Below are 25,767 nucleotides of genomic sequence, written 5' to 3'. Positions count from 1 at the left end.
CATTTACTTCAGCCTTTTAAAAAATATATACATTGTGAAAGTCATCTGATTAAAGGTATAACCTGGGATCTATAAGATTATCCAAAATGTAGAAGAAAAGGGCAAATAGATGAGGAAAAAAAAGAATAATGAGTAATTAGTGTTCTTTAAAAAGCTAATAAGAGAAAACCAATAACTCCAGTGAACGCTGTGAAATATTTGCATGATCATCCAGATGTTACAATGTTCTTTATGAAATGTAACAATTTCTAAACACCAGAATTAGTTATCTTTCTTAATAGAGGAAAAAAAGAACTTCAAGCAAAGGTGATGATAGGTTTAAGACTAATGTACTGCTGCTCACAGCTCCAATAAAGGAAATTGCAGTTATCTAAACTAGGAGTCAGAAATGCTCTAGCAACTAGAAAATGAAAATGCATGGCTTTTTCATTAAATATAAAATGTAGATATTTTTAATATATTAACAAAAATTAATGTAAGCCAGCTCTGCAAAAGCATTGCTTGTGGAAAAATTTGCCATATTTTGTTTTGAACTAAAACAAGCAAGTAAGAAAAATGCCAAAAGCTAGAATAAGTGAAGCTATAATCAAAGAACATAATTTCTGAGTATAAGAGAACTGGAGAATATTATGCAAAGTGAAATAAGCCAGGCAGTGAAAGACAAATACCATATAATCTCACGTATAAGTGGACCCTAATCAACAAAACAAACAAGCAAGCAAACAAAAATAGAACCAGAGACATGGAAATAAAGAACAAACTGAAAGTGACCAGAGGGGAGGGTGGGGGGATAACATGGGAAAGAATAGGAAGGGTCAAGTCAAGGAACTTGTAGGAAGGACCCATGGACAAAGATAACAGGGTGGGGGGGTGTGAAAATTACTATTAGATTAATATTGGCTAAAAAAGGATTTGGTATCAGCCTTAAGTTTTAAATATCTTACCAGTATCAAGACAGAAATAGAAACCCAACAAAATAACAGTGATTAGGTTGGTGCCAGATTTAACTTCTACAAAAGCTCAGAAAACATACCATTCACACGTCCTTTTGGAAAGTATTTTCAGACATCCTTTTGCTAACCAAAAGATGAGTCACAACGAAGAATTTAGAATTGGGAAAGACAGTATTTAAATGGTTGTAGCATGGAAACCATCTAAGTATGGAGTTAATTACAATAAAGATGAGTCGCTAGACTATGGGTTATGCAGCCCCTGAATGGTATGCAGATTTTTATATTAATAGTATATTTCTAGGGAGAGAGTTCATAGCTTTAATCAGATTATCTAAAATGGTTCATGACCCCCCAGATGTTTAAATACCACTATTATGGGTACAGAGATTCTAAATAAAATTTTAGCATTCTAATCCAGAGAAATATTTTAAAAGAATGAAGTGACCGATAGAATTTATACTAGTCAAGCAAGAATGATTTAGTATTAGAAAATCTATTATTTTATGGAAGTAGACCTTAAGAAATGGCCAAAGATTTTAAAAAGTCAGTAACAATTGTGAGAAATAGAACCCTTTTTTAATGTGGTAGAGAATGTATTTCTCTAACGAACATCCACATCCTATATATTGATGAAACTCTAGAGGTATTTCCTTTAAGATTAAAACAGGAATGCCTACTATCATAAGTAAGTCAAAAGTTCCAAGGTAAAGAAGGGCTTGTTATTTAATAAATGACTCTGGAACAGTTGGACATCATTTGGAAAATTTAAGTTAGATCTTTGTGGTACATCCAAATTCTAGATGAATTGGAGTCCCAAGCTATGGAAAAAATTAATTTAGAACCCTAAAAAAACAAAAGCTAATGAAGATTCGATATCTTTCCATGACATTAGGTGTCATGGCTTCATTCATAACATCATCTTTACTTTATTATAAATACTTAGTTTTCTGCCTAGAATGTAAGCTCCTTGAGATCATGGAGCTCTATCATTTTTTCCATAGCATGACCTACTGCATAGCCAATGCAAGACATCTTTGATGGAAAAATGAATAATGAACAAACCCCCAATAGGAAAATGGCCAAAGCATATGAATAGACAGTTCACCAAAAGAAAAATAAAAGACCAATACATGTGAAATTTATGTTCAAACTTCATATAATTTAGAGAAAAACAAATTAAGGCAATAAAATACTATTTTTCAGCTATCAAATTGATTAACATTTAAAATAATTAATTAGATTTACATTTATACATGCTCATAAGAGTGTAAATTGGCCCAGCCTTTTTGGAAAAGCATTTTGTCAATTCGTATTAATTAAAATGTGTGTACCTCCTAGCACCATCATTGTGATTTCAAAATGTCATTTCTCATTAAATGGAATCATAGTCTTGTAAAGCAGCAACTTTCAACCCAAGTGCTGCAAGAATTTTTAAAACATGCATTACCTGAATACTTAGGGGCACTGTCCTCTTTTCCCTTAGGTTATCAAGTCAAACAATGACAATAGCCAAAACAATAATAGCCATCTGGTGTGAATGAATCAAAATTATACCTATTGTTTTTGTCAGATCAGCAAAAAATATATTTTTTGATGTGCCACATAATTTTAGTAATTAGTTTATGTATGACCTGAGATGAAAAAGGTTGAAAATTATTGGTGTAGAGAAATGGCAGATTCCAAACCTGGAACATCTCATGACAGAAAGCAAAAATGCTATCTAAGACTACCAATTGTGTTTGAAAATTGTAGGAGTAAACTTGAAGGAACTTCAACTAGCCAAAAATGTCACAATATGACCACCAAAATGAATAATCACTGTAATTGATTTAAACACATTAAATATATAAAAATCCATGTGGTCATAATAATACTTTGAAATCCAGTCACTTTAGTAGTTGCTAACATACAACCCATCATCATTCTAAATACTAGGAATTAAAAAGAAGCAGGCGTTTATCCTGCCTTTCCTATACTAAACATATTTCACAATAACCTGAGTTGATGAGAAAAATTTCGTTTTATAAAAGAATTCCAACCAGAAAATTCTAGGAATGATAGAATAAAAAGATTGTTCTTTTTACAACCTCCAGCCTTCAAGAAACAGTGGACTCACTAGGACAGTGCTCTCAAAGTAACTGGTGAGAACAGGTGGTTTTATTTTTTTTTAGATACTCTTATAAAATGCAATGAAACATGGCAATGTCAAATTGCTGTAAAAGTTTTAAAGTTTTGCAGCTTTCAATTTTTTGTATTTGTCATGAATTGGTAGCAAGTCACTGGGGACTGACACCACTACACCCTGAGTAGCACAGGCCTAGCCAGTGATCACAAGTAAATGATAAATAAACCTGTTAAGTGAAAGACTCATGACAAGCTTTCAAATGGATGGATTAGGCTGAAAACACCTTAATTCACTTACTGGGTTGGCCCAAAAAACCCATTACATTTTTTCTGTAAAATGAAAGACATTTTTTTCATTTTCACCAATAACTTGATTGATTTGGGTATTTTAAGAATGTTGGCTATCTCCCACTTTTGGTTTCTAATGGGTAGAGGCTAGGGGTGCTGCTAAATGTCTTCCAATGCATAAGACAGCCCCACAACAAAGAATTATTTGGCCAAAATATTTGTAGTACCAAGAAATTTCACAAAAACACTTTTGACATATTCGATGAGTCACAGCACCTTCTCCAAACACTGCACAAATCTTTTTTTTGCGTTTCAATTTAGTTTTTACTTTCCTTGAAATAATAAAACATAATATGCCAAAAGTGTTGTGGATCTTCATCCATCTTCACTACTAGAATGGCTACACAAAAATTCACTAATTTTGATAAGATTTTTTAATGCACACTGATAAGACAGCTGTCACAATACAGTGTAAACAAGTTGTTCAAAATGAAATTAATGACAACTGAGCACTACTAGAGCCATCATATGGAAAAATCTAATGGACTTTCTGGCCAATCCATTACAAATCTTAGCATCACTAAAAGTGAATCCGATATTGTATACCTCCTTAGTTGACTTAATAGGAATTTATAGCATCGCCTGTGAATTATTACACACCACCACCACCACCAAAATTGAACCTGAATATAATCAAGCTTCTAGAACTGACTCATGAATTTACCAGGAATAGAAAGGATAGGGGAATGAGTTAACACCACAAAAAGTCATCAGCCAAATTCTACAGTGTGGGAAGCGATACAGGACTAATGACACAATTTACTCAACTTTAACAAACATATCATAAAATGAAGAGGCACTCTTTTAAGGTTGAAGAGACAAAAGACATCTGAATCAAATACATTGTGTGGTACTTGTTTGAATTTTGATTCAAACTAATTTAAGAGAATCAAGGAACTGTGAAAACAGGCTATTTAGACTATATATATTTTTAAAAGCCTTGTTAGAAATGCATATTGATTTATTTCAGCTAAAAAAAGATTTTAGCTGAGATCTTTAGCTGAAATCCGTCTAGGATTTGCTTTAAAGCACTCCAGTATATTTCAGGATGGGGCAAGAGGTAGGGAGAATAGATCAAATAAAATAGACAAAATGTTGATAATTATCAAAAGTTTGGTAATGTGCCAAAGATAAGCAAAGATACTAGTTAAAGGAGTGAAAACAGATTTTACCAAGTGCCTACTGACAATAGGGGAAGGAGTTGAGCTCCATTCCGATTTGTGCTGCTGAAATTACTGGAGTTTTAAAGGGGAATGGGGGAGAGAGGAAGAGCAAGCACTCAAGTGTAAAATTACACGGAGTGTAAATACCCTTGAGGCCAGCTGTGTGTGCTGCCTGGCAATTATCGAAGTTAGGATTCTGTTCTCCCACAGAGACTGGAAGACAGGCCCTATCCTTCCTGACCATTGCCTTTCAAAGGAATGACTTTCAGTTCCTTGAGAAACACATACCTGAGTTGTAGGAGATGCATATACCTCTCAGAAGGAAGGAGGAATGATTCACAATTGTAAGTCCTCTTAGTAAATGGTGTAAGAAAGGAAGGTCAGGGGTTTATCTTCAGGTGTTGGCTAGAAGAAACAGTATATTTTCTTGGCAGCCTTGAGCTTTCTCAGGCAGGCATTTTATTGAGGAACAGGGGTCAATCTAGAGACTTTGTTTTATGCTGCTAGGAGCCTTGCTAGAGTTTGGTTGTCTCTTAGTGCATAGGTTTGGACAGAGTTGTGCCAAAAGTCTGCAGTTCTCACAAGTACATGGGGGTCCAATATATCAGTCTTTTTTATGAGAAAAAATACTTTTTTATGTACTTTGAACCTGTTATTAATAAAGTTATTAAATGTATGTTCCTGTTGACCTAGTAATTCCTCTTAAAGGAATGTATACTACAGTAATAATCAGAAATTTGGTCAAGGGTTTATGTATAAGGATATTCATTAAAGTAGTAACAGAGCCCTGGACCAGTAGTTCAGTTGGTCAGAGTGTCATCCTGATGCTCCAAGGTTGCAAGTTCAATCCCATCTCAAGTGTATACAAGAATTAACCAGTGAGGGCATGGATGGGTGGAGCAACCGGTTGATGTTTCTCTGTGTTTCTGTCTTCTCCTTTCCTCTCTCTCTCTCAAATCAATCAATAAAAAAAAAAAAGTAGTAACAGAAAAATTGGAAACAAATGTATCTAACATTAAAAGACTTATAAACTTCTATCCTTTAGGCTGTTAGATTGTCAGAAATTCGAAAGCATCAAGAGCCATTGATTGATGAGGCTTTGGAAGCAGGTACTTTCATAAATTGCTGGAGAGGCTAGCCCCAAGGAGAACAATTTGGGTGTCTTAACAAAATTACTAATCCATTTACCCTGAGACCTAGTATTTCCATTTCTGGGAATATATTCTGTAGTGATATCTTTACATGTATGAAATTGTTATGTATAATGTTGTTTATCACATGATGATTTATAATAGCAAAAGATTGGAAACAATAGAGAATAAATTGTGAAATTTATTCAGAGGATTGCTAATACAGCTGGAAAAAAGGAAGATACACCTCATATCTATGCATTCAATATAGCTGCACATGACTATTTAAATTTGAATTAATTAAAATTAAACAAAATTTAAAGTTCAGCTCTTTTGTTGCACTAGCCCCATTTAAAAGTGCTCAATAGCCACATGTAGCTAGTGGCTACCCAACTGGACAGCACAGATACTGAACATTGCCATCAGTGCGGAAAGTTCTGTTGGACAGTGTTGCTTTATGTAGTGAGTATAAAAACATCTCTAAAATACTATATTACTTTTATAATAAAGACATCTAAATATAGAAAATACTGCATAAAACAAAACTGAGGTTCTGGGTGAAAAATTAAAACCTGAATTCCCAATACATATGGAATCTTTTCACAAATTATTTTTTCTTAAAATGACTGACTGCCCCATTTTCTCCTATCAGTTTACCACTTTCAGATATATCACTATGATGCCAGGTGAATTACATATTGTGGAAAAATTTCCATTGGTTAACAGTGGTTGAAGGCAAACACTGTGTAAAGGATTCTTGATGAGTGAATTAGTTTTTGGCTAGCCTTTACTGTTTTATGCAGGTAGAAAGCTTGAATCAAGCATGTCTGAAGATAATCTTCCTCACCTATTTATTGAGTGCATGCTCTAAATAACTCTAAATTTGCTAGGTGCCATAGCAAAATGGTACAGCTATAATCACAGCTCTCTGGAATATTCTGAAATTAGGTTGTGATATAATAAGAAAGATACTTGGTCTTTGTCCTACTGCCTGGCACGTAGCTTCTAAAACCTTTGGAACCTCCTGAGTGAGAAGATTATCTTTGGTATACTAATGAAATGACTCTTGGTGAGGGGCTGCTAGTTAGCTTCAGGATGGTGCCTGGTTACCAGAAAGACTAAATAAATGTTGATTGGAAGCTGAAAACTTTCAGCCCTACATTCCAACCTCTAGGGAGGAGAGAAGGGCTAGAGATTAAGATAATCACCGGTGGCCTGTGATATAATCAATCATACTTATGTAATGAAACCTCCATAAAAACTTCTAAACAACAGGGTTCTGAAAGCTTCCTGGTTGAACACTTAGAGACACTGGGAGGGTGACACACATGGGGAGGGCATGCCGTAACCCTTCCTACTTATCTTGCCCTGTGAATCACTTCCATTTGACTGTTCCTGAGTTCTATCTTTTATTATAAATTGGTAATAGTAATTAAACTGCTTTCTTGAGTTCTCTGAGTCTTTCTACAAATTATCAAGTTTTAGGGAAGGGGTTGTGGGGATCCCAGGGTCAGTCAGAAGTATGGGTATGCAGGACTTGTATTTTGTATCTGAAATGGGGATAGTCTTGTGGGACTGAGCCCTTTGTCTTGTGGGATCTGATACTGACTCCAGGTTAATAGTGTCAGAATTGAACTGAATTATTGGACTCCCAGTTGGAGATGTGCTGGGAAAAAAACACCACATATTTGATTTCTGGAGTGGGGAGAAGACCTTTGAGGCAAGACCTGCAAGGTATACCTTTAAATGGCTGCAGAACATAGTATAATGTTTATTTCAGAGTCTAGCTTATTTTTGTATTGTCTAAGAAAATATTAGCACTAATTACCACCTTAGTGTGCAGTGTATTTTTAAAATGGGAAGTTGTACTATAAATGTGAGATACTAATAAGTAATTAATTTTGAACAGCACTACAAAAAATAATGAATCTCCCCCTCTGAGAAATAAAGCTGTGGACTTTGGAGAAAAAGAATCCTCTTTGAATTTATCTTACCAAAGTCATGACTGCTCTGGTGCCTGTCTGATGAAAATGCCACTAACCTTCAAGGGAGAAAACCCTCTGCAGCTACCAATTTCATGCCACTTCCAAAGACGACACGCAAAGACAAACACTCATTCTTCAGCACTCCACGTGAGTTATAAAACCCCTTGTGGAAGGAGCCTACGAAACATGGAGGAAGTTTTTCGTTACCTGCTTGAGACAGAGTGTAACTTTTTATTTACAGATAACTTTTCTTTCAATACCTATGTTCAATTGACTCGGAATTACCCAAAGCAAGAAGAAATTGTTTCTGATCTGGATATTAGCAATGGAGTGGAATTGGTGCCCATTTCTTTCTGTAATGAAATTGACAATAGAAAGCTTCCACACTTTAAGTACAGAAAGACTATGTGGCCACGAGCATATTATCTAAGCAGCTTTCCCAACATATTTACTGATTCATGTGACTGCTCTGAGGGATGCATAGACATGTGAGTAGAATATAATGGCATTTCAAAAAATCTTCTGAATGTAGGGGTACTTGTTAAGTCCTGCTGTGTCTCAGTTTGTCTATCTGTCTATCTAAAACTGTTCGCTAAAAATCTAAAATGGAAAGATGCACCCTCTCACTAGCAACGGGAAAGAAAACTTTTCAGCGTTATTACAATAATTTGAAAATTATTTCCTCCAAGGATATTTCTTTTTTTTTAATAAAATATGCTTATTGAGTAGAGAGAGAGAGAGAGATGTGACAGACAAACATCAATTGGTTGCTCTGACTGGGGACTGAACCCTCAACCTTTTGGTGTACAGGGTGATGAGTATTTCTTTAAGCTAGTATCATAATCATAACAGCAGCAATTACAGTTAATACCATGTAACAATGGGAGACACTGACAATTGCTTTATATACATTTTCTTATTTAATTCTCACAAAACTCTATGAGGTAGTAGTATTATTTCCATGTTATAAAAGAGGAAACTGAGAAGCTAATTGTAAGATCATAGGGCAAACAAATTGAAGAGCTGCAGTTTCAACTCATGCTCTTAGTAACTGTGTTATATGTTGCGATTTATTTCTCTACAAATCATTTTCTTGCCATTTGTAGAAAGTTAATGGTGCTTATAATTAGTACTCTCTTGATCCTAACATTGACATTCCATAAAAAATGAAAACATGTTCAGTATATTAGGACTTTCAAATCATTTTAAGGATATATAGTGTACATGTTTTTGTAGGTATGCATATATAGAATGGAGTTGCATTATATGTACATTCAATTTAATGTAAATTTAGTTTCTAGTAGTAGGCAAAAGAATGAGAAAGATAAATAAATGGTATGGATAGTAGTTTTCACCACCCTGTTAGTTGGAGTGTGAGATGAGATATATAAATCTGCTGTTAGATCCTTTTGGCTCAATTCCTTTGCCCTATCATAGAGAAAATCTGTTGCTGGCCTAGTTTAATTCTTTTTAAAAACAAGTGTTTTTTTTTTCTTTTTTTTTTTTTTTAAGCATTGCCTCTAAGTATAACCCATCTGTATCTGGCCAAGCTCAATCTCTTTCAGTAGTGGAGAAAAAAATTACTGGACCAGGCCAGTGTGGCTCAGTTGGTTGGGCATCAACCCATAAACTGAAAAAAAAAAAAAAAAATGACTGTGGAACAGTGTTTACTCTATGGTCAGTTCAAGAGAATTTTTTAGAGAATAATTTGACTATATGTAATTTTAGAATACACAGGTGTAAACCCCACAGAAGTATGATGTCAGACTGTCACAGCACACAAAGGCAATGGTTAAGACCCCGAAAGCAGCTTAAATCCCAACAAATGGGAGAATTCACACCTGAAGAATCAGAGATAAATGTAGAATCTGATTGAAAAGTACTTTACAATAGGTATATTTAAAATGTCCAAAGAACTAAAATATTAGCATCCATAAAACAAGAATAGGAAATTATTTTTATAAAGGGGTATATATGAAAAAGAACCATTTGGAAATATAGGAAATACATGGTCATTGAAATAAATTAAATGGATGCACTAAATGTTAGCATTGGTATAGCTGAAGAAAGAATTAATGTGTTGGATGGCAAAAACTAAGATCTCTCAGAATGCAAACAGATAAAGATATGGGTAAAATAACTTACAGGTTAAAAAATATGGAGGAGTAGCTGTAGCATACATATGCAAAAAAGAAAAGAGCACCATTCCAAGTTGATACCATTCCAAGATAATAGCTGAGCCCTGGCCTATGTGGCTTAGTTGGTTGGAGTGTCATTCCATAAACCAAAAGATTATGGGTTTGATTCCCAGTCAGGGCACATACAGGAGGCAACCAGTTGATGTTTCTTTCTCACATCTATATTTCTGTCTCTGTCTCTCTCTGTTTCCACCTCCCTCTACCCCTTTGTTCTCTCTATAAAAGCCATGAAAAAATGTCCTTGGAAGAGGTTGAAAAAAAGAAAATAGCTGAGAATTTTACAGAGTTGAAGAAAGACAGGAATCCTCTGAGTGAAAGAGCCTGCTAAGTACTAAAAAGGGAAAATAAGATAGATCTAAATAAATATATTGATGCAACTTAAGAAGGACCTAGGATAAAGAGTAAATTTCAAACTCTCAAAAAAGAGGAAAAAGAGACTGACAACACACTTTTCATCAGAAGTAATACAATAAAAAAAGAGATACATTAGCTTAAAATCTTGAAGGAGAACAAATTAAAACTAGAATTTCATACCAAGCCTGTCAGTCGTTTAATAGGGAGAGTGGGATGTTCAGTTACACAGCAATAGAAAAGGTGCATACCTACTTTCCAGCAATGGTACTTTTAAGTATATTTAGAACATTGTATTCCAAGCCATAGGTTTAGTTGATATAAAATCATTTAAGAGGTTGTAACTAGCATTTTTAAAATTAAATAATACAAAAAAGGACCCAAGTGCATCACAAACAATAAGAGTAATGTTTCATGCCACTATTGTTTCAGTTTGCATACGTATAAATATGTGTGCTTGTATATGATCCTGAAAAATATGTATTTTCTACTGTGGGTCATAGTAAAAAATATTTCAAAGCTACTACTCTAGAGATGTTTACACATCTGCATAAGAATAGGATGTTCATTTCAACATTTGTTATATTGAAAACTTGAAGCAACTTAATTAAGTGACATAATTGTGTATCTAAATGCTGTGGAAAAATTTAAAGGAATTAACTATATTTGAATATAACATGGATTGGGTCTCAAAAACATGACATTGAAAGAAAGAGCAAGTTTTAAAGTAATAACTAGAGTAAATTTTTTAAAGACTATTATATAAACAGTTTATGAGGACTGTCTGAAAAATATCCATTCTTATAATATTAAAAATATATTTATTGAAGAATATACAAGATACAAGAAACATTGTACATAGGACAGTGATGCCTCAGCCCCCTTCTAAGTAGGCACCTCGGGACCCTTCAGTTGTCCCAGTCTCCATCAGCTACCCTGTCATATTTTCCTGAATTTCACTGATGGTCTGAAATCTCTCCCCTCTCAAAGGTAATTTTAGTTTTGGGAAAAGCCAGAATTCACAGGGTACCAAATCTGGGCTATAAGGCAGCTGAGTCATGTGGGTTATTTGATATTTCACCAAAAAACTCTGCACAAGACGTGATGCATAAGCAGGCACATTGTCATGATGAAGCTGTCAATCACCAATTGCCCGTAGCTGCAGCTGTTTCCATCATATTGCACATTGAGGTAGTATTCCCTATTAATTGTTTGGCCTGCTGGGGCATACTCATGATAGACAACACCCTCCCAATAAAAAAACACAGTTAACATGGTTTTGATCTTGCTGGGACTTTGCCACACCATCTTTGGGCATGGAGAACCAGGTGACTCCTGTTGGGACTACTGGGCCTTTGTTTCCAGATCATAACCATGGACCCAGAATTCATCTCGGACTGTGACCTTAAGGAAATCTGGTTCATTGGTAGTAGTTTGAATGAAGTCATTAGCAATTGCTGTATGATGTTCTTCTGCTCTGGTAGCAGAAGCTATGGAACAAATTTTGCCACAACACATTTCATACAAGATCCTTCATCAAAATCTCAGATACAGTAGTTTTTGGAATCCCCAGATCAGCTTCTAGTTCTCATACTGTCAGTTGCCGATCTTTGTTGATTGTAACCTATACACATTCAACATTCTCAAGGTGTTTTGCTTGTTGCAGGCCTTACAGAACATGGATCACTTTCAACAGATTCTCAGCCATCTTGTAAACATTTGTGCCACATTTTTAGTTGCACTGCACTCATTGCATCATCCCTAAAAGTCTTCTGAGTCATCCAAATAGTTTCCGAGGGGAAAAGTTCAAGCTTAATACAAATGCAGATTTGTTCCTCTACTAGCTCAGTCATTTTGAATGCTGTAGCCACACAGTACACATTTGCACTCAACAGCTTCTAATGCCCCCACTGACTAGTACAGTGAAGTCATTGTTCATGTATGTGCATTCCAGTCCATTCTCCTTGGATGCCAGGTTATAGCAATGTTGCATGAACAGTTCTCATTATATTAACAGTAGCTGGACTTTTTCCAGACAGACCTTGTATATATTTTATTCTATTTTATTTTAAATTTTATTTTAATTGTTGTTCAAGTACAATTTTCTATCTTTTACTCCCATCCCAGCGTACCCGTATATATTTTAAATAATACAGAAAAAAGAAGGACTAGGTAAAATGATAACAGTTAATTCTATGTGGTAGAAATATGAGTGCTTATTATATTATTATTTGTCTTTTTCTGTACTTTTTAAACTTTGTAAGCAAACTCATATCAAAAAAGCAACTTTACATTTCCTGCACTGTAGTAGATTCCAGATTATTGAAATTTTTGTTTTTTCTGTTGCAAGTAGTAACCACCACTCTTATGCATGTATTATGTATATACAGAAGAATACAGAAGAGAATCATCAAGAAAGAGATCTCAAAGTAACTTGTTGAACAAAGGAGATAGATCCAGAGATTTTAACCAGCTCATCAGTAGGCACATATCCAATTTACAGATGAGATACCCAGGTTCCTTACTCCCTATCAAGGTATAAGTTTCTCTCAAGTTAGACAATCATTTAAAAAGAGGGGGAAAAATTATGGTTGCATGTTTTTTGTTGAGAAACATTATAAAAAAATAAATTTAGTAACCAGATATCCAGTGTCAACTTACCCAATCTGCTTTTGTGTCATTGGAAAGAAAGATAATTTAAGGCATCTGCAAACCTACATACACCTTTTTGAGTTTGACACATATCAGTTTATCCATTGTAGGAGGAGAGTGGACCTAGGAGAACAAACAAACTTCTGCTGAAAAGGAAATTAAAGGAGTTCATTTTGAAAAGTTGAAGAAAACTCATGGTTAAGTATTTATTTCATGAGCAAATAAAGGTGTAGAGGGCAGTTTATAATTATTTATAGGCTTTTGGTAAATAATCTCTTTCATGGAGGTCTAACTAGTGAAGAAGTTCAACTCTTAATGAGGCAGATGACTATCCTGAATACACTTTAATCAAGTCTCTTTAGTTGATGCTTTTTAAAAATTTTTACTTCTCCCTTCATTACCTTTCTTTGTAGAACAAAATGTGCATGTCTTCAAATGACAGCAAGGAATGCTGAGATTTGCCCCTTGTCAAGAGATAAAATAACCATTGGATATAAATATAAAAGACTACAGAGACACATACCAACTGGGTAAGATACCTGAGGATTTGTTATAGGGTGTTTATATCTTCAAAGGTGGGTTCTTTATTATTGTACTTATAGTCTTACAGATATTAAATCTTAATTTTTTATATCAAAAACCTAAATTAAAAAAGTAACAAACCTGCATATTATTTTTGGAAATGGAAGTGATAGACCACATATGTATCATGCAGAGCGTGTATGAACCAAACACTCATGTGCTTTGAGTCTGGCTTTTACCCTCTAGAGTTAGCCTTTGGGAAGCCGTTCCCCCTTAAGAAATACCCTGTGCTAAGCTCTTCTAAGAACTGGGAATTTTCAGCCTTTCAAGGTTGTTATTAAAAAATAAACAAACAACCCTGGCTTATATGGCTCAGTGGATTGAGCACTGGCCTGCAAACCAAAGGGTTGCTGGTTCGATTCCCAGTCAGGGGACATGCCTGGGTTGCAGGCCAGTCCCCAGTAGGGAGTGTGTGAGAGGCAACCACACATTGATGTTTCTCTCCCTCTCTTTTTCTGTCCCTTCCTCTCTGTCTAAAAATAAATAAAATCTTAAAAAAATATATATAGATAAGTTAAAAAAATAAACAGAACATTTTTCCTACTAAACATTCCTTTCCCAGACATTTTCTTCCTAGACATTTATGGATTTTTAAAGAGCTAATATTTACTATGTGCCAGGTATTGTCCCAAGCATCTTGTAAATGCTGACTCATATAAACTTCACAAAACAATCCTGTGATAGCTTATATATAAATATAAAATCTGGAGCATCTGGTCAAGATCATGATGTAGGCAGACATGGCTCAGCTCTTTGCACAACCACATTAAAATTACAACTAAAACACAGAATAACCATCACTCAGAACTGTCAGAAATTGAGTTGACTGGAAGTATGACAACTTCGGAATTAAAGAAGCCACACACATCCAAACTGGTAGAAGGAGCACAGATGTGGAATGGGGTGGTCTCTCACCCATGTGTGATGGATAAAAATTTGGGAAGGATATTTGAGGAGTGAGCAGGCCCACCCCCATACCAGGCCTGCCAGTCCAGGGTTCCAGTGCAAGGGAGATAAGTCCCCATAACTTATGGCTGCAAAAACCAGCATGGATTGAGTCAATGGAAGTAACTGCTGGAACCACAACCAGTTCCTCTTAAAAAACCTACACATAGGCTCACCTACTCCGACTCACTCCCTCTTAGCTCCAACACAGGGGTGGCAGCTTGAAGAAGGGCCCCAGTGGCATACTGGGAAGGGCTGAAGTGCCTGGCATCGGGGCCAGCAGAGGACATTGTCCCTTTTCTGAGCCCTTCCCCCACAGAGCCCAGGTACCAGCAGGGTGGAGCCATATTTGACTCCATCAACCTGGCTAACACTGTTTTACTCATCTTGGAGATCCCCAGAGACTCCTCCCCATCCAACCCACGCTGCTTTTCCACATGAATGGCTGCTTCACAACTTCCTAAATCCTTTCAAACAAGCAACAGCTGGCCTCAGTAAGCTCCAGGCAGGGCACTAGCAACAGCCAGTTTAGCTTCACAGGTTGGCTTTGCCTGGGAATCTCCCAGCCCAGTACAACTAGCAGCCTTAGATTGCTTTATAGATAAGGAAGGGTTGTTGGGCAAAACTGACCTTGGTCAGCACCATCTTGGGGACCCCAGGGCCAGTGCACCCAGTGGACAGCTACAGATCACTTCAGAGGGCCACCACCCTGCCTCTGCACAGCTGATCCTCCACAGAGGGCAGAGATTGGTAGTAATTGGTCACAGCTAATCCTTACCTGGGTAAATCCCTCCCATTGATCTGCCAGCAACAACCAAGGCTCAACTACAAGAGGAGGGTGTGCTAAGCCCACACGAAGGGTGCACCTCTAAAACCCAGCTTGGGTAAATGGGGAGGCTGAGTCACTGGGCTCTACAGGACACCTACTACTTAGGACACACTACCAAGACATGGAGTCAAAGCAGCCCTACCTAATACGTAGAAACAAACACAGGGAGGCTGCCAAAACAAGGAGATAAACATGGCCCAAATGAAAGAACAAATCAAAACTCCAGAAAAAGAGCTAAAAGAAATGGAGATAAGCAATCTATCAGGTGTGGGGTTCAAAACATTGGTTATAAGGATGCTCAAGGCACTTAGGACCTGAGCAGCATAAAAAAGATCCAGTCAGAATCAAACAATTCACTAATCGAAAGACAGAACAATTCACAGAAAAACAGTAGAGTAGATGAAGCTAAGAATCAAATCAATGATTTGGAATATAAGGAAGCAAATAACAACCAGTCAGAACAAGAAGAAAAAAAGAATTAAAAAAAATGAGGGTAGTATAAGCAGCCTCTGGGACAACTTCAGGAGGTCCCACATTTGCCTTATGGATGCCAGAAGGAGAGGAGAAAGAGCAAGAAATTGGAAATCTGTTTGAAAAACGATGAAAGGAAACTTACCTAACTTGGCAAAGGAAATAGACATGCAAGTCCAGGAAGCACAGAGAGTCCACTTGGTGTGACCCAAAGAAGACCACATTAAGACACATCATAATGAAAAGGGTTAAACATAAAGAGAAACTCCTACAAACAGCAATAGAAAAGCAGAGAATTACCTATGAAGGAGTTTCCATAAGTCTGTCAGCTGATTTCTCAAAAGAAACTTTGCAGGCAAGAAGTCTTCACAGTGATGAAAAGCAAGGGCCTACACCAAGATTACTCTATCCAGCAAAGCTATCATTTAGAATGGGAGGGCAGATAAAGTGCTTCCCAGACAAGGTAAAGCTAAAGGAATTCATCATCACCAAGCCATTATTACATGAAATGTTAAGGGCACTTATTTAAGGAAAAGAATATCAGAACTATGAACATTAAAATGGCAACAAATTCACAAGATCAACAACTGAATCTAAAAAAAACAAACAAAAAAGAAACTAAGCAAACAACCAGAACAGGAACAGAATCATAGGTATGGGGATAATTTGGAGGGTTATTAGCTGGCAGGGGGAAGGGGTAGATGGTGGAGGGTGGAATGGTGGTGCAGGGATAAAGAAGCATAATTGATAGGAACAAAATAGACAAGAGGATGTTAAGAATAGTATAGGAAAGGGAGAAGCCAAAGAACTTACACGCACAACCTATAGACGTGAACTAAGGTGGGAGGTATTGCTAGAGAAGGGGGTTACTGGGCAGAGTGAAGCAAAGGGAAAATAATTGGGACAACTTAACAGCATGATCAATAAAATATACTTAAAAATAAAATAAAATCATATAATCCCCATTTTAAAAATGGAAAATTGAAGCACAGAGATTAAACTCGTCTAAGATCACACAGCTAGTTAATGCTGGAGCTGTGATGGGAAACCCAGGCAGTCTAGCTCTAGAATTCTTCTTTCTCATTTCATCTGCAGTTATTAGTGACTAGCAATATTAACTGCTCCTGGTTTTTAATTTAGGATGCCTCATTGATTTTTCTCTTGTATATTTATTGACAGCATTTATGAATGCAGCCTGTTGTGCAAATGTAATCGACAAATGTGTCAAAATCGAGTTGTTCAGCATGGACCTCAAGTGAGGTTACAGGTGTTCAAAACTGAGAAGAAGGGATGGGGAGTACGCTGCTTGGATGACATTGACAGAGGGACATTTGTTTGCACTTACTCAGGTAAATCAAGGGTTTATTTTCAAATGACTGTATCTGCATTTCTGAATATCCATTTTACTAGTCAAGGCCACTGAGTTCTTATAGCAAGGACAAGAGCAACAATATATAGGAGGAACATACAGAGGAAGGAAAGTGACTGGGAACTTGGATACTGAAGGGATGAGATCCCTTAGGAAATGATGTTCTAGAAAATAAAGGCCCAGAAATAAAATTTAGGTTATTGTGTGAGGCACCTTTTTCTGTCTTCATGGCTACAAATGCTTTGGTGTAAGATAAGAAAATGTTTTAAATATGAAAACTATATTACTGAATTATCAATTGACTACCTTATTCAGTGTTTTGAGCTATTAAAATTTAGTAAGGTGCCCTGACTGGTGTAGCTCAGTTGGTTGGGTATCATCCTCCAAAGCAAAGTATCACCAGTTCAGTTCCTGGTCATGGCACATGTCTATGTTTCAGCCAGTCCCCAGTTGGTATACATGTGAGAGGCATCCCTTTGATGTTTCTGTCACACATTAATGTTTCTTTCTTCTCCTTCACTCTCCCCTCCCCCCTCCTCTCCCCTCCCCTCCCCTCTCCTCTCTGTAACATTAAATATATAGTCTTTTTCAAAAAGAATTTAATAAGGTAATTTTGTAATAAATACATGAGGGTGGTGATTCAGGCAATGACTTTAGGCAACACACTTCATTTCGCGGCCTCAAGAGTTTCCCGCATTTTGAGCAAAACCTTGTAACCATTGTGTTACAGTTGTAGTTGATTCTTTAGGACCACAGCCCTGAGGCCAGACATGTCAGCCTCAAACAGTCTTAACCATTTACCTCAGAGTGTCAGGCAAAGTTCCTTATTCTCTCTCTATACCAGGAAATGAGGGTTGAGAAAGCATGGCTCTACTAGAGCCAGTCTAAAGGTGCTGGTCTGAGTCTTTGAGCTAGGTAGCAGGGACCAGAGCAACCCTCCTCATTTGAATTTCCAGGTTCACTTCAGTGAGGGCAAGAATTATCAGAATTCAGAATAGTCACACTTGGATCCCTGCCACATACCACTTATAGGCACACAACTTGCCTAGATGGTCATCTCTTATATTTTTCAAAATAACTCTTTAATGAAAGTCAGCTGCCTATAGAATGCCAAATATGTGCAGGAAGTATTGCCTTTGTCTGCATTGCTAGAAAATGCAACTAAAGTATCTGATCCAGCTGCTAACTTTGTCTTGGTAACTGTAATTTTGAGTCCCTTGGCGAGACAAATTCATAACCTTCAGACAGATTTTAATGTTACACCAGGACTTAACATGAGAACAATAGACACATATCATCACTGATTTAAATGTCACTCTATGAAACCAGTATTGATTTTAAGTGGTAAAGCATTTTTTATCTAGACACAAAATCTTCAATGCTAATTCACCTTGCTAACTTTCTAGAATGCTTTCTGATCTATGTTTTTGTTTTATATTGTAACTAAATCTCTTATCTTTCATGTTATACCAGAATAGACAAGTGCTTTTTTAAAAATGTCCTTTACTTTTTCATACATGGGGAGACATGAGTGAAATCTCTTACTGGTCTTTTATTATTCCTTGCAGTAGTTTTCTAGGATGTTAATGTGTTTATCTTCATTCTAGAAATAAGGTACACTTCACAAGGTTCTTTGGTTATAGAGCAGAGTAGAGGTACCATTTTGTATAAGCACCGCGCGCTAACCGATTACGCCACTGGAGCTCCAGGGAGAGGTACCATTTTGTTGCTTAGCAATTACTACATTATTTTTTTTCCTTCTAAACTCCTTCCCTTTCTCTTAGGAAGATTATTAAGCAGATCTAACACTGAGAAACCTGATGCTATTGGTGAAAATAGAAAAGAAGAAAATATTATGAAAAATGTGTTTTCAAAAAGGAGGAAAATAGAAGTTGCAGATTGTGAGGTTGAAGTTATCCCATTAGAATTGGATAGAAGTGCTAAAACTGAAGAGTGTCCAGCTAAGTTTAATAATAATCAAAAGAAGCCTGTTACGTAAGTAAGATCTCAGGAACCCAATCAAAAACTGATCTATAATATTGGTCAAGAGTGGTTATTTGTCTGTTCCTCTTCCTTCTCTCCCTTCCTTCTGTCCTTCCTTCCTTTTCTTTCTTTCCTCAAATTCCTATATACTTCCTGTATATAAATTTGCTTCACAGTTGTAAGTTTAACACTGAGAAATCTAGGACACTTAGATTTAAAAATCTAGGCCACATACTTTATTTCTTCAGTGTTCCATTTCAGTTTTACCTTTAAAAACTTTATGATTTTAATCAGGTTCTTATGGATGTCATACTTTGCAGTTTGATTTTCTCTCACCATTCTATTTCCAATGCTTTTCATAGATTTTCTTTTTTGAACATATTTTAAAATATGATTGACTTTAAAATATGATCACATTCTTTTTTTCTGGTAAGGGTCAGACATAGATGTTATTACTTAGATTAATTTCTAATGGATATTTCTATAACATTTATATTATCTATATTTCCAGGTCTAGTAAAGAGAATAACTTTGATTTTCTTTTCAGAGATATGAAATGTAACAATATTTCAAGAATTCGGTATCATTCAGCCATTAGAACTCTGAAGACCAAGATAGCTATTTTTCAGCCTGATGGGAGAAAGATGGTAAAAACTGCAAAATATAGATGGGGTCCTTTTGAGAACACTATTATCTCCCCTTTCTATCTTTTACTTAGTTCAAATTGTTTGTGCTACCTATTAATGTGTAGGATTTCTTTTACTGTTTTGGAATGGGTATACTGTTGAAGGGTTAATGATCATGGTTTATTTAGTAAGTATACTCCATGGTGGTTGTCATGTTCCCAAATTTAGACTTTTAAGGAGAATGTTGGTCATGATCTAATAGTGTATTCCACTGAGACTGAGAGCTATTCATTTGAGAATTTGTAGATGTTACAGTGTTTGAGTTGATAATAATGAGAACAATAGTAAAAAAGAGGATGGAGTAATTTAGGTTGTGGGATTCATGAAAAAGAGGAAGTGCAACCTAATGAAAGGTCATCCAGAAAGCAACATTTTACATGATAACCTCTGGAGATACATTTTTAAATCTGAACTGAGAAGAATGACTAGTCAGAGACTGTAACCTAGAAGCAGAGAAAGATGAAGGAAAAAGAAGAGAGGCAAACATAATGGTAGTTCACATTTGGGCTTTGATGAAAAATAAAAACTCTGCCCTGGGTGTTGGACAAATTTCGCCCTCTACCTACTAACCTAGAGCAAGAACCTCCTTAGTATCACATAATTATGAAAAGGTTGGGCCATGGTATCACACAGACATAGGTTTGACCTTCAGCAGTGCTGCTTACTAGCTGGGTGACCTCCTTGTCCACATTTCTTTATCTGATAAATGAGGGTAATATCTAAGTCAGTTAAGAGAATTAAATGAGATAAACATCAGAAACCTGTTGTACCATGCTTGACACCCAGGAAGTACTCAATAAATGTTGGCCATTTAAGTACTTGAATAACAATAATGTCAGCATTTCCTGAGCAGTTAGTTTAGTGCCATGCATTGTGCTAAGTAGATAACTCTTTTGTTTTATGTTTATTTTTATTCTATTTTATTTATTTTATTATTTTATTTTATTTTTTATTGTTCAAGTACAGTTTTCTGCATTTTCCCCCCAGCAGATAACTCTTTTGAAGAGTTATTGTCATTTTAAGTGACTGCAGTGTCTACACTGCATAAAGATAAACAACTTTTGTTCTGGCTGGTGTGACTCAGTGGATTGAATGCTGGCCAACAAACCGAAAGGTTGCCTGGTCAATTTCCCTGATCAGGGCACAAGCCTGGGTTGCAGACCAGCTTCCCAGATGGGGTGTGTGAGAGGCAACTGATTTGTGTTTCGCTTTCTCCTTCCCGAGCCCTCTTTCTAAAAATAAAATAAATAAAATCTTTTAAAAAAAAAGGCAACTTCTTTAACCTTTTTTTTGGAAGTAGAAACTAGCTACAGTATTTTTATCTTTGTACACCTTATATTTGAAGCCAAATTCATAGTCTTGTATCAGAATTGAGGAATATAGATGTATTTGTATTTTATTTTGAATTTTAATGCCTAAAGAATGTCTTGAATGTTTTTATAGTCTTTATACCTGTAGCTTACTAACATGCCTACAAGTAGAACACAGCCAAAAGGGCTCCATCACTCCTAAGTTTCCTTCTGATACCAGCTTTGAGGCTTTCAAAACTAATGCAGTGGCTACAGCTCATGAAGACTGACACTTGATAAAAGAGGCCTAACTGAATTAAATTTTTTTCCTCGCCTAAAAAGTAACATTTTCCTTGTTTTCTTTTAAGGGATTTGCTTCCTCAGAATCTGTCACTTCCGAAGGTAATGATGGATTTAAACCAACTCAAATACATCTGACCACTAAAGCCAACGATACGAAAAGTAGGCTTTGTTTAACTTTTTGCCTACCTCTTCTGCCTTTTTGTCTGTCTTGCTCAATATCTGTAGTTTATTTTCTCAGACTCCAAAACAAACATGCTGTATCCATCACAAAAGCTACTACTTGTCTAAATCAGACATTGGTAAGCTATGTACAGTTTGTGGGCCAATGTATGACCCACCCATCAGCTAAGATGATTTTTTTACCTTTCTAAATAACTGATAAAAAGATGAATAATATTTGATGACACTTGAAAATTACATGAAATTCTCATTTGTATCTGTAAATAAAGTTTTATTGAAACATAGCCACACTTATTCATTTACATATATATTGTCTCTTCTTTAACACTATAGCGGCAGAGCTAAATAATCATGACAGAGACCATATGGCCAAAAACAAGCCTAAAATATTTGCTATTTAGCCCCTAATACAAGTTTGCTGACCCCTCTTCTAGATGCCACTAGTGATCTATATGGCAGGAAGGAGTGGGGTGGACAGCTCTTAGCCTACATTATCCATGATGTTATCTGTGGCTATGAAAGCATTTCAAAGCAGCTATTTCCTCACTCTTTGGGGCCCCTTTGAAAATGAAGGCACAGCATTCTCCTGCAATTTTCTAGCCAAAATCTGCTGGGGATGCTCAGCCAAAAGTGAAAATATTGCTACCCTGAGTGTTTGTATTTCAGTGTTACCAGCCTTGCCATTGTTAATATTATGACTTGATAAGCCTGGGTTTTGGTACTTTTGCATTTCAATATATCCCTTAGTGGGGAGACATTGCTGAGAGGTGATCCTTTTTGAAGAACTGACCGGCCATTTGTTCTCCCTTTGATATTCCTTATATCTACACTCCAAATTCCCTACCTGGTCTTAGAGGATGGAGATTGGAGGAGGCTCCTTGTGTTGATGGGAGAGACCTGGTTCTTCTTGCTGACACATATAAAGAATTACAGATCACCAAATCTATTAGCATGTTATTAGTTTATTAGTGACCCATTCCCATGGAAGAGAATGGGACTGGGTAGAGTAGGGGGTGAAAAGCAAAGTTTCAGGGCCAAGCAGGGTGGCCAAAGGCCCAGTGGCCCAGATGCCAAGAGCTCCAAGAGTTCCTAGAGCCCCCATGAGAGATAGAGCAAGTCTTTTGTTCTGAGGACTTATATAGCTGGTGAGATAGGAGAAAAAAAGTTACATAGTGATTAACGGGTAAATGTGGTGCCAGCTTTCCTGGGGGAATGTGACTACCCAAACTTAGGTATATGTGGGGGTCTGTTATCCTGAGTCCTTATTTTGTGCCAGACTTCATTTGTTCATCCTGTTGTAAAACAAATATGTGACAGGAGGCAGTTACAGTCATCCCTCACTGTATCGCAATTCACTTACTGAATTGCAGGTTTTAAAAGACCCAAGATACAGTGAAGCCACAATATCGCAGGTTTTAAAAGACCCAAGATACAGTGAAGCCACAATAAGTGAACCTTGATATAGTGAGGGATGACTGTATACTTCACTGGTGAGTACCCATATAGAATTGTATATGTTGTTAAAGTTACATAGGTTTAAGAGTGTAGAAAGTGTTTAAGAGTATATGAAGTGTTTATAAGAGTGTGGGAAAGGTTAATAAGAGAGTGGGAAAGGTTAATAGGAGTATGGGAAGGGTTTATAAAGCCTTTATATATATATAATAAAGTAAATATAATGCTGCTACTTCGTGGATTTTCACCTATCGTGGGGGTCTCTGGAACATAACTCCTGCGATAGGTGAGGGATCACTGTAATTAAAATTGAGGCACTTTCCAAAGTTATTTATGGGCTCTTTCTGTAAGCATCAGAGATTCCCTTGTAAAACAGTAACCAGAGGCAGACAGTTAACCAAAGTTGTTTTATGGGCTCCTCCTTTGGGCACCATGGAACCTTTCCTGTATTCGAGGCCTTGGGATGAAAGCACAGTTTCAAGGCTTTCTTTCCCAGATAAGCAGAAATTCTACATAGAATTTCAAAGGCTTCCCTTCTTTTTTTGCTAGCATAGTGTTTCTTGTGATTTTGGAACACCTGGTATATTGTCAGACCAGGCTCAGGACTGCTGAGTTAGCATGTGAGACCTGTTTCCTTCCTCCTCCCTGCCTCGGTTTACTATTTATTCTACCTAATTGGTAAAAGGCATTTCCTGGCAACCAGGGTGCTGGATGTTGGCTAGTTACAGTATTGCAGTCTCAGAGTTCTTCCTATGCTGTCTCCTGCCTCACTTGACTGAAAAGGTCTATCAAGAAAAAGCATTTATGTATTACAATTAATTCACCATTGTAGGGGAGAAAAGAATCTCTTCCTCTACCCAACTTAGATTGTCTGGCTGAGGCCCTATAAATTAGGCTGACAAAACAAACAAGTTTATTACTATGTATTACCATTACCATATGTGTTATGCATGTAACACTTAGGAGTATAGTAGTCCCCCTTATCCACTGTTTCACATTCCAGTTTACAAGTTTAAATTCTGTGCCCTCCTGAGTAGTATTATGAAATCTTACACTGTTCCACTCCATATCACCCAGGACATGAATCATCCCTTTATCCATAGTCTCCATGCTGTATATGATACTTGCCCATTAGTCACTTAGTAGCCATCTCAGTGATCAGATTAATTGTATTGCAGTGAATATGTTCAAGTAACCCATATAGTAACCTAACATTACATCACAATGCCCACCTCATTTACCTCCTCTCATCACATAGGTATTATATCATTATATCATCTCATATCATCACAAGAGTATATTATGGTATTTTGAGAGAGAACACATTTGTGTAACTTTTATTGTAGTAAATTGTTAGAATTATTTTATTATTCTTGCTAATCTCTTACTGTGCCCAACTTATAAATTAAACTTTATCATAGGTATGTATGTATAGAAAAAAACATAATATTTATGGGGTTCGGTATAATCCTCAGTTTCAGGCATCTACTAGGGGGTCTTGGAATGCATTTCCCACAGATAAGGGGGAACTGCTGTACTAAGATGAGTAATTCAGATTGGTGGTTTAGAATTTCAGCTTATGTAGAATCTTAGCCAAAGAACAATAAATTTTTAGAGGCGTGACAAGACAAAAGAAAAGGACCTTTAGTCTTTAGAGGGAGCAAATTGTGAGAAGGGAAATATATGGGAAGTAAGGGTAGATATAGGCTAATTAGTAAAGTTTGTTATGTAAATTTCTCTAGTTCAGTCTCCAGGATGATAAATGTCTAGAGTTCTCTGGTGATTAACTTTTGTTCTTCCTGAGAGGGGAAGGGACACTTTTGTAAATTTATATCCTGCTTTTAGGCAGATTGGGGAGGCAGAAAGCTTTTCTGACATATGCTACTTAAATAATTATTATGTAAAAGAGGCATATTTGGGGCTGACATATTCTGATTTCCTTCCCCATTTTAATGCATGTAAACTGTAATGAGTACTATTTATTGTTTTTGGTTCTTTTGCCATGCTCATTGACTACTGCAATGTATATAGCAGGTACTAAAAAAAATTAGTTATGTCTCTTAGTGCACACAAGTCATCTATGATTAAAGTATGAGTACATGTAAGAACAGCAGCTTGCAATAGTAATGCTTAAATCCAGAACAGTGATTTTAGAGAAGTATAATTTCTTTATACTACTGAGGTGGCACAAAGCTTTATAAAAATAAATGATTTTGCTCATTTCATTTGATATGCACTTCACACATTTGGATATTCTAAAAAATTATTTCTAAAATTGATTAAGCAGTTCATCTTCTTCTAAGATATTATTGTTTGTAAAAGTGTGATTATTGAATTGTCATCTAGAAAAAACAGCAAGACTAATGTGTGCAAAGCCTATAGCAATACAGTTATTGTAGAGGGTGACTTCAACAGGGTTTTTTAGGCCTTTCATTGGTGTTTAAAGGTCTAGAGTACTCCCTACACACCACTATTACAGCTATTTAGAATATACTTAAATGCAGATTCCAAAGTTGAAGAGAGGTAAGTCAATTTGTGAAGAGTAGAGATTAAATATGTAACAGGAAGTAATGTATAGATTCATTAAAAGGCATCGTTATGTAGTAAGAACATTTCTGGGTTTGTTACCCCACTTGTCTTTATTATTGTGGATTGGGTGAGTCCCTTAAACCCTCAGAGGCTCAAAGTGTTCCTATATAAAATTGGAGCACTGTCTACCTTAACACATTGTAAGGGTTAGAGGTCATTGAAGCAACTAGCGTTTAATTAGTATT

At 36.3% G+C, this 25,767-nt stretch overlaps 1 protein-coding gene across 12 annotated transcripts in view; it reads left to right on the top strand.

Annotated features, from left to right (window-relative positions):
* Nucleotides 1–25,767, top strand: part of LOC123807501 (histone-lysine N-methyltransferase SETDB2-like) — a 125,795-nt gene that overhangs the window by 37,931 nt on the left and 62,097 nt on the right. For 10 of the 12 annotated variants that reach the window (XR_006783658.1, XR_006783657.1, XR_006783659.1 and 7 more), the window contains 6 exons: nt 7,628–8,191; nt 13,318–13,434; nt 16,911–17,080; nt 18,885–19,095; nt 19,631–19,730; nt 21,427–21,520. Coding sequence is in view for 9 of the 12 variants with exons in the window: in XM_045821409.1 (XP_045677365.1) it covers nt 7,628–8,191; nt 13,318–13,434; nt 16,911–17,080; nt 18,885–19,095; nt 19,631–19,730; nt 21,427–21,520 (1,256 nt within the window). In the remaining 3 variants the exon portion in view is untranslated. Of the gene's footprint in view, nt 1–7,627; nt 8,192–13,317; nt 13,435–16,910; nt 17,081–18,884; nt 19,096–19,630; nt 19,731–21,426; nt 21,521–25,767 lie in introns of those variants that run through there. The other 2 variants (XM_045821412.1, XM_045821411.1) reach the window with 2 other exon arrangements.

Source organism: Phyllostomus hastatus, unplaced genomic scaffold (genome assembly GCF_019186645.2).
Source record: "Phyllostomus hastatus isolate PE091 unplaced genomic scaffold, TTU_PhHast_1.1 phas_scaffold_46, whole genome shotgun sequence".
Lineage (NCBI taxonomy): Eukaryota > Metazoa > Chordata > Mammalia > Chiroptera > Phyllostomidae > Phyllostomus > Phyllostomus hastatus.
Note: the sequence above shows the minus strand (reverse complement) of the source record. Positions and strands in the feature narration are given on the sequence as shown.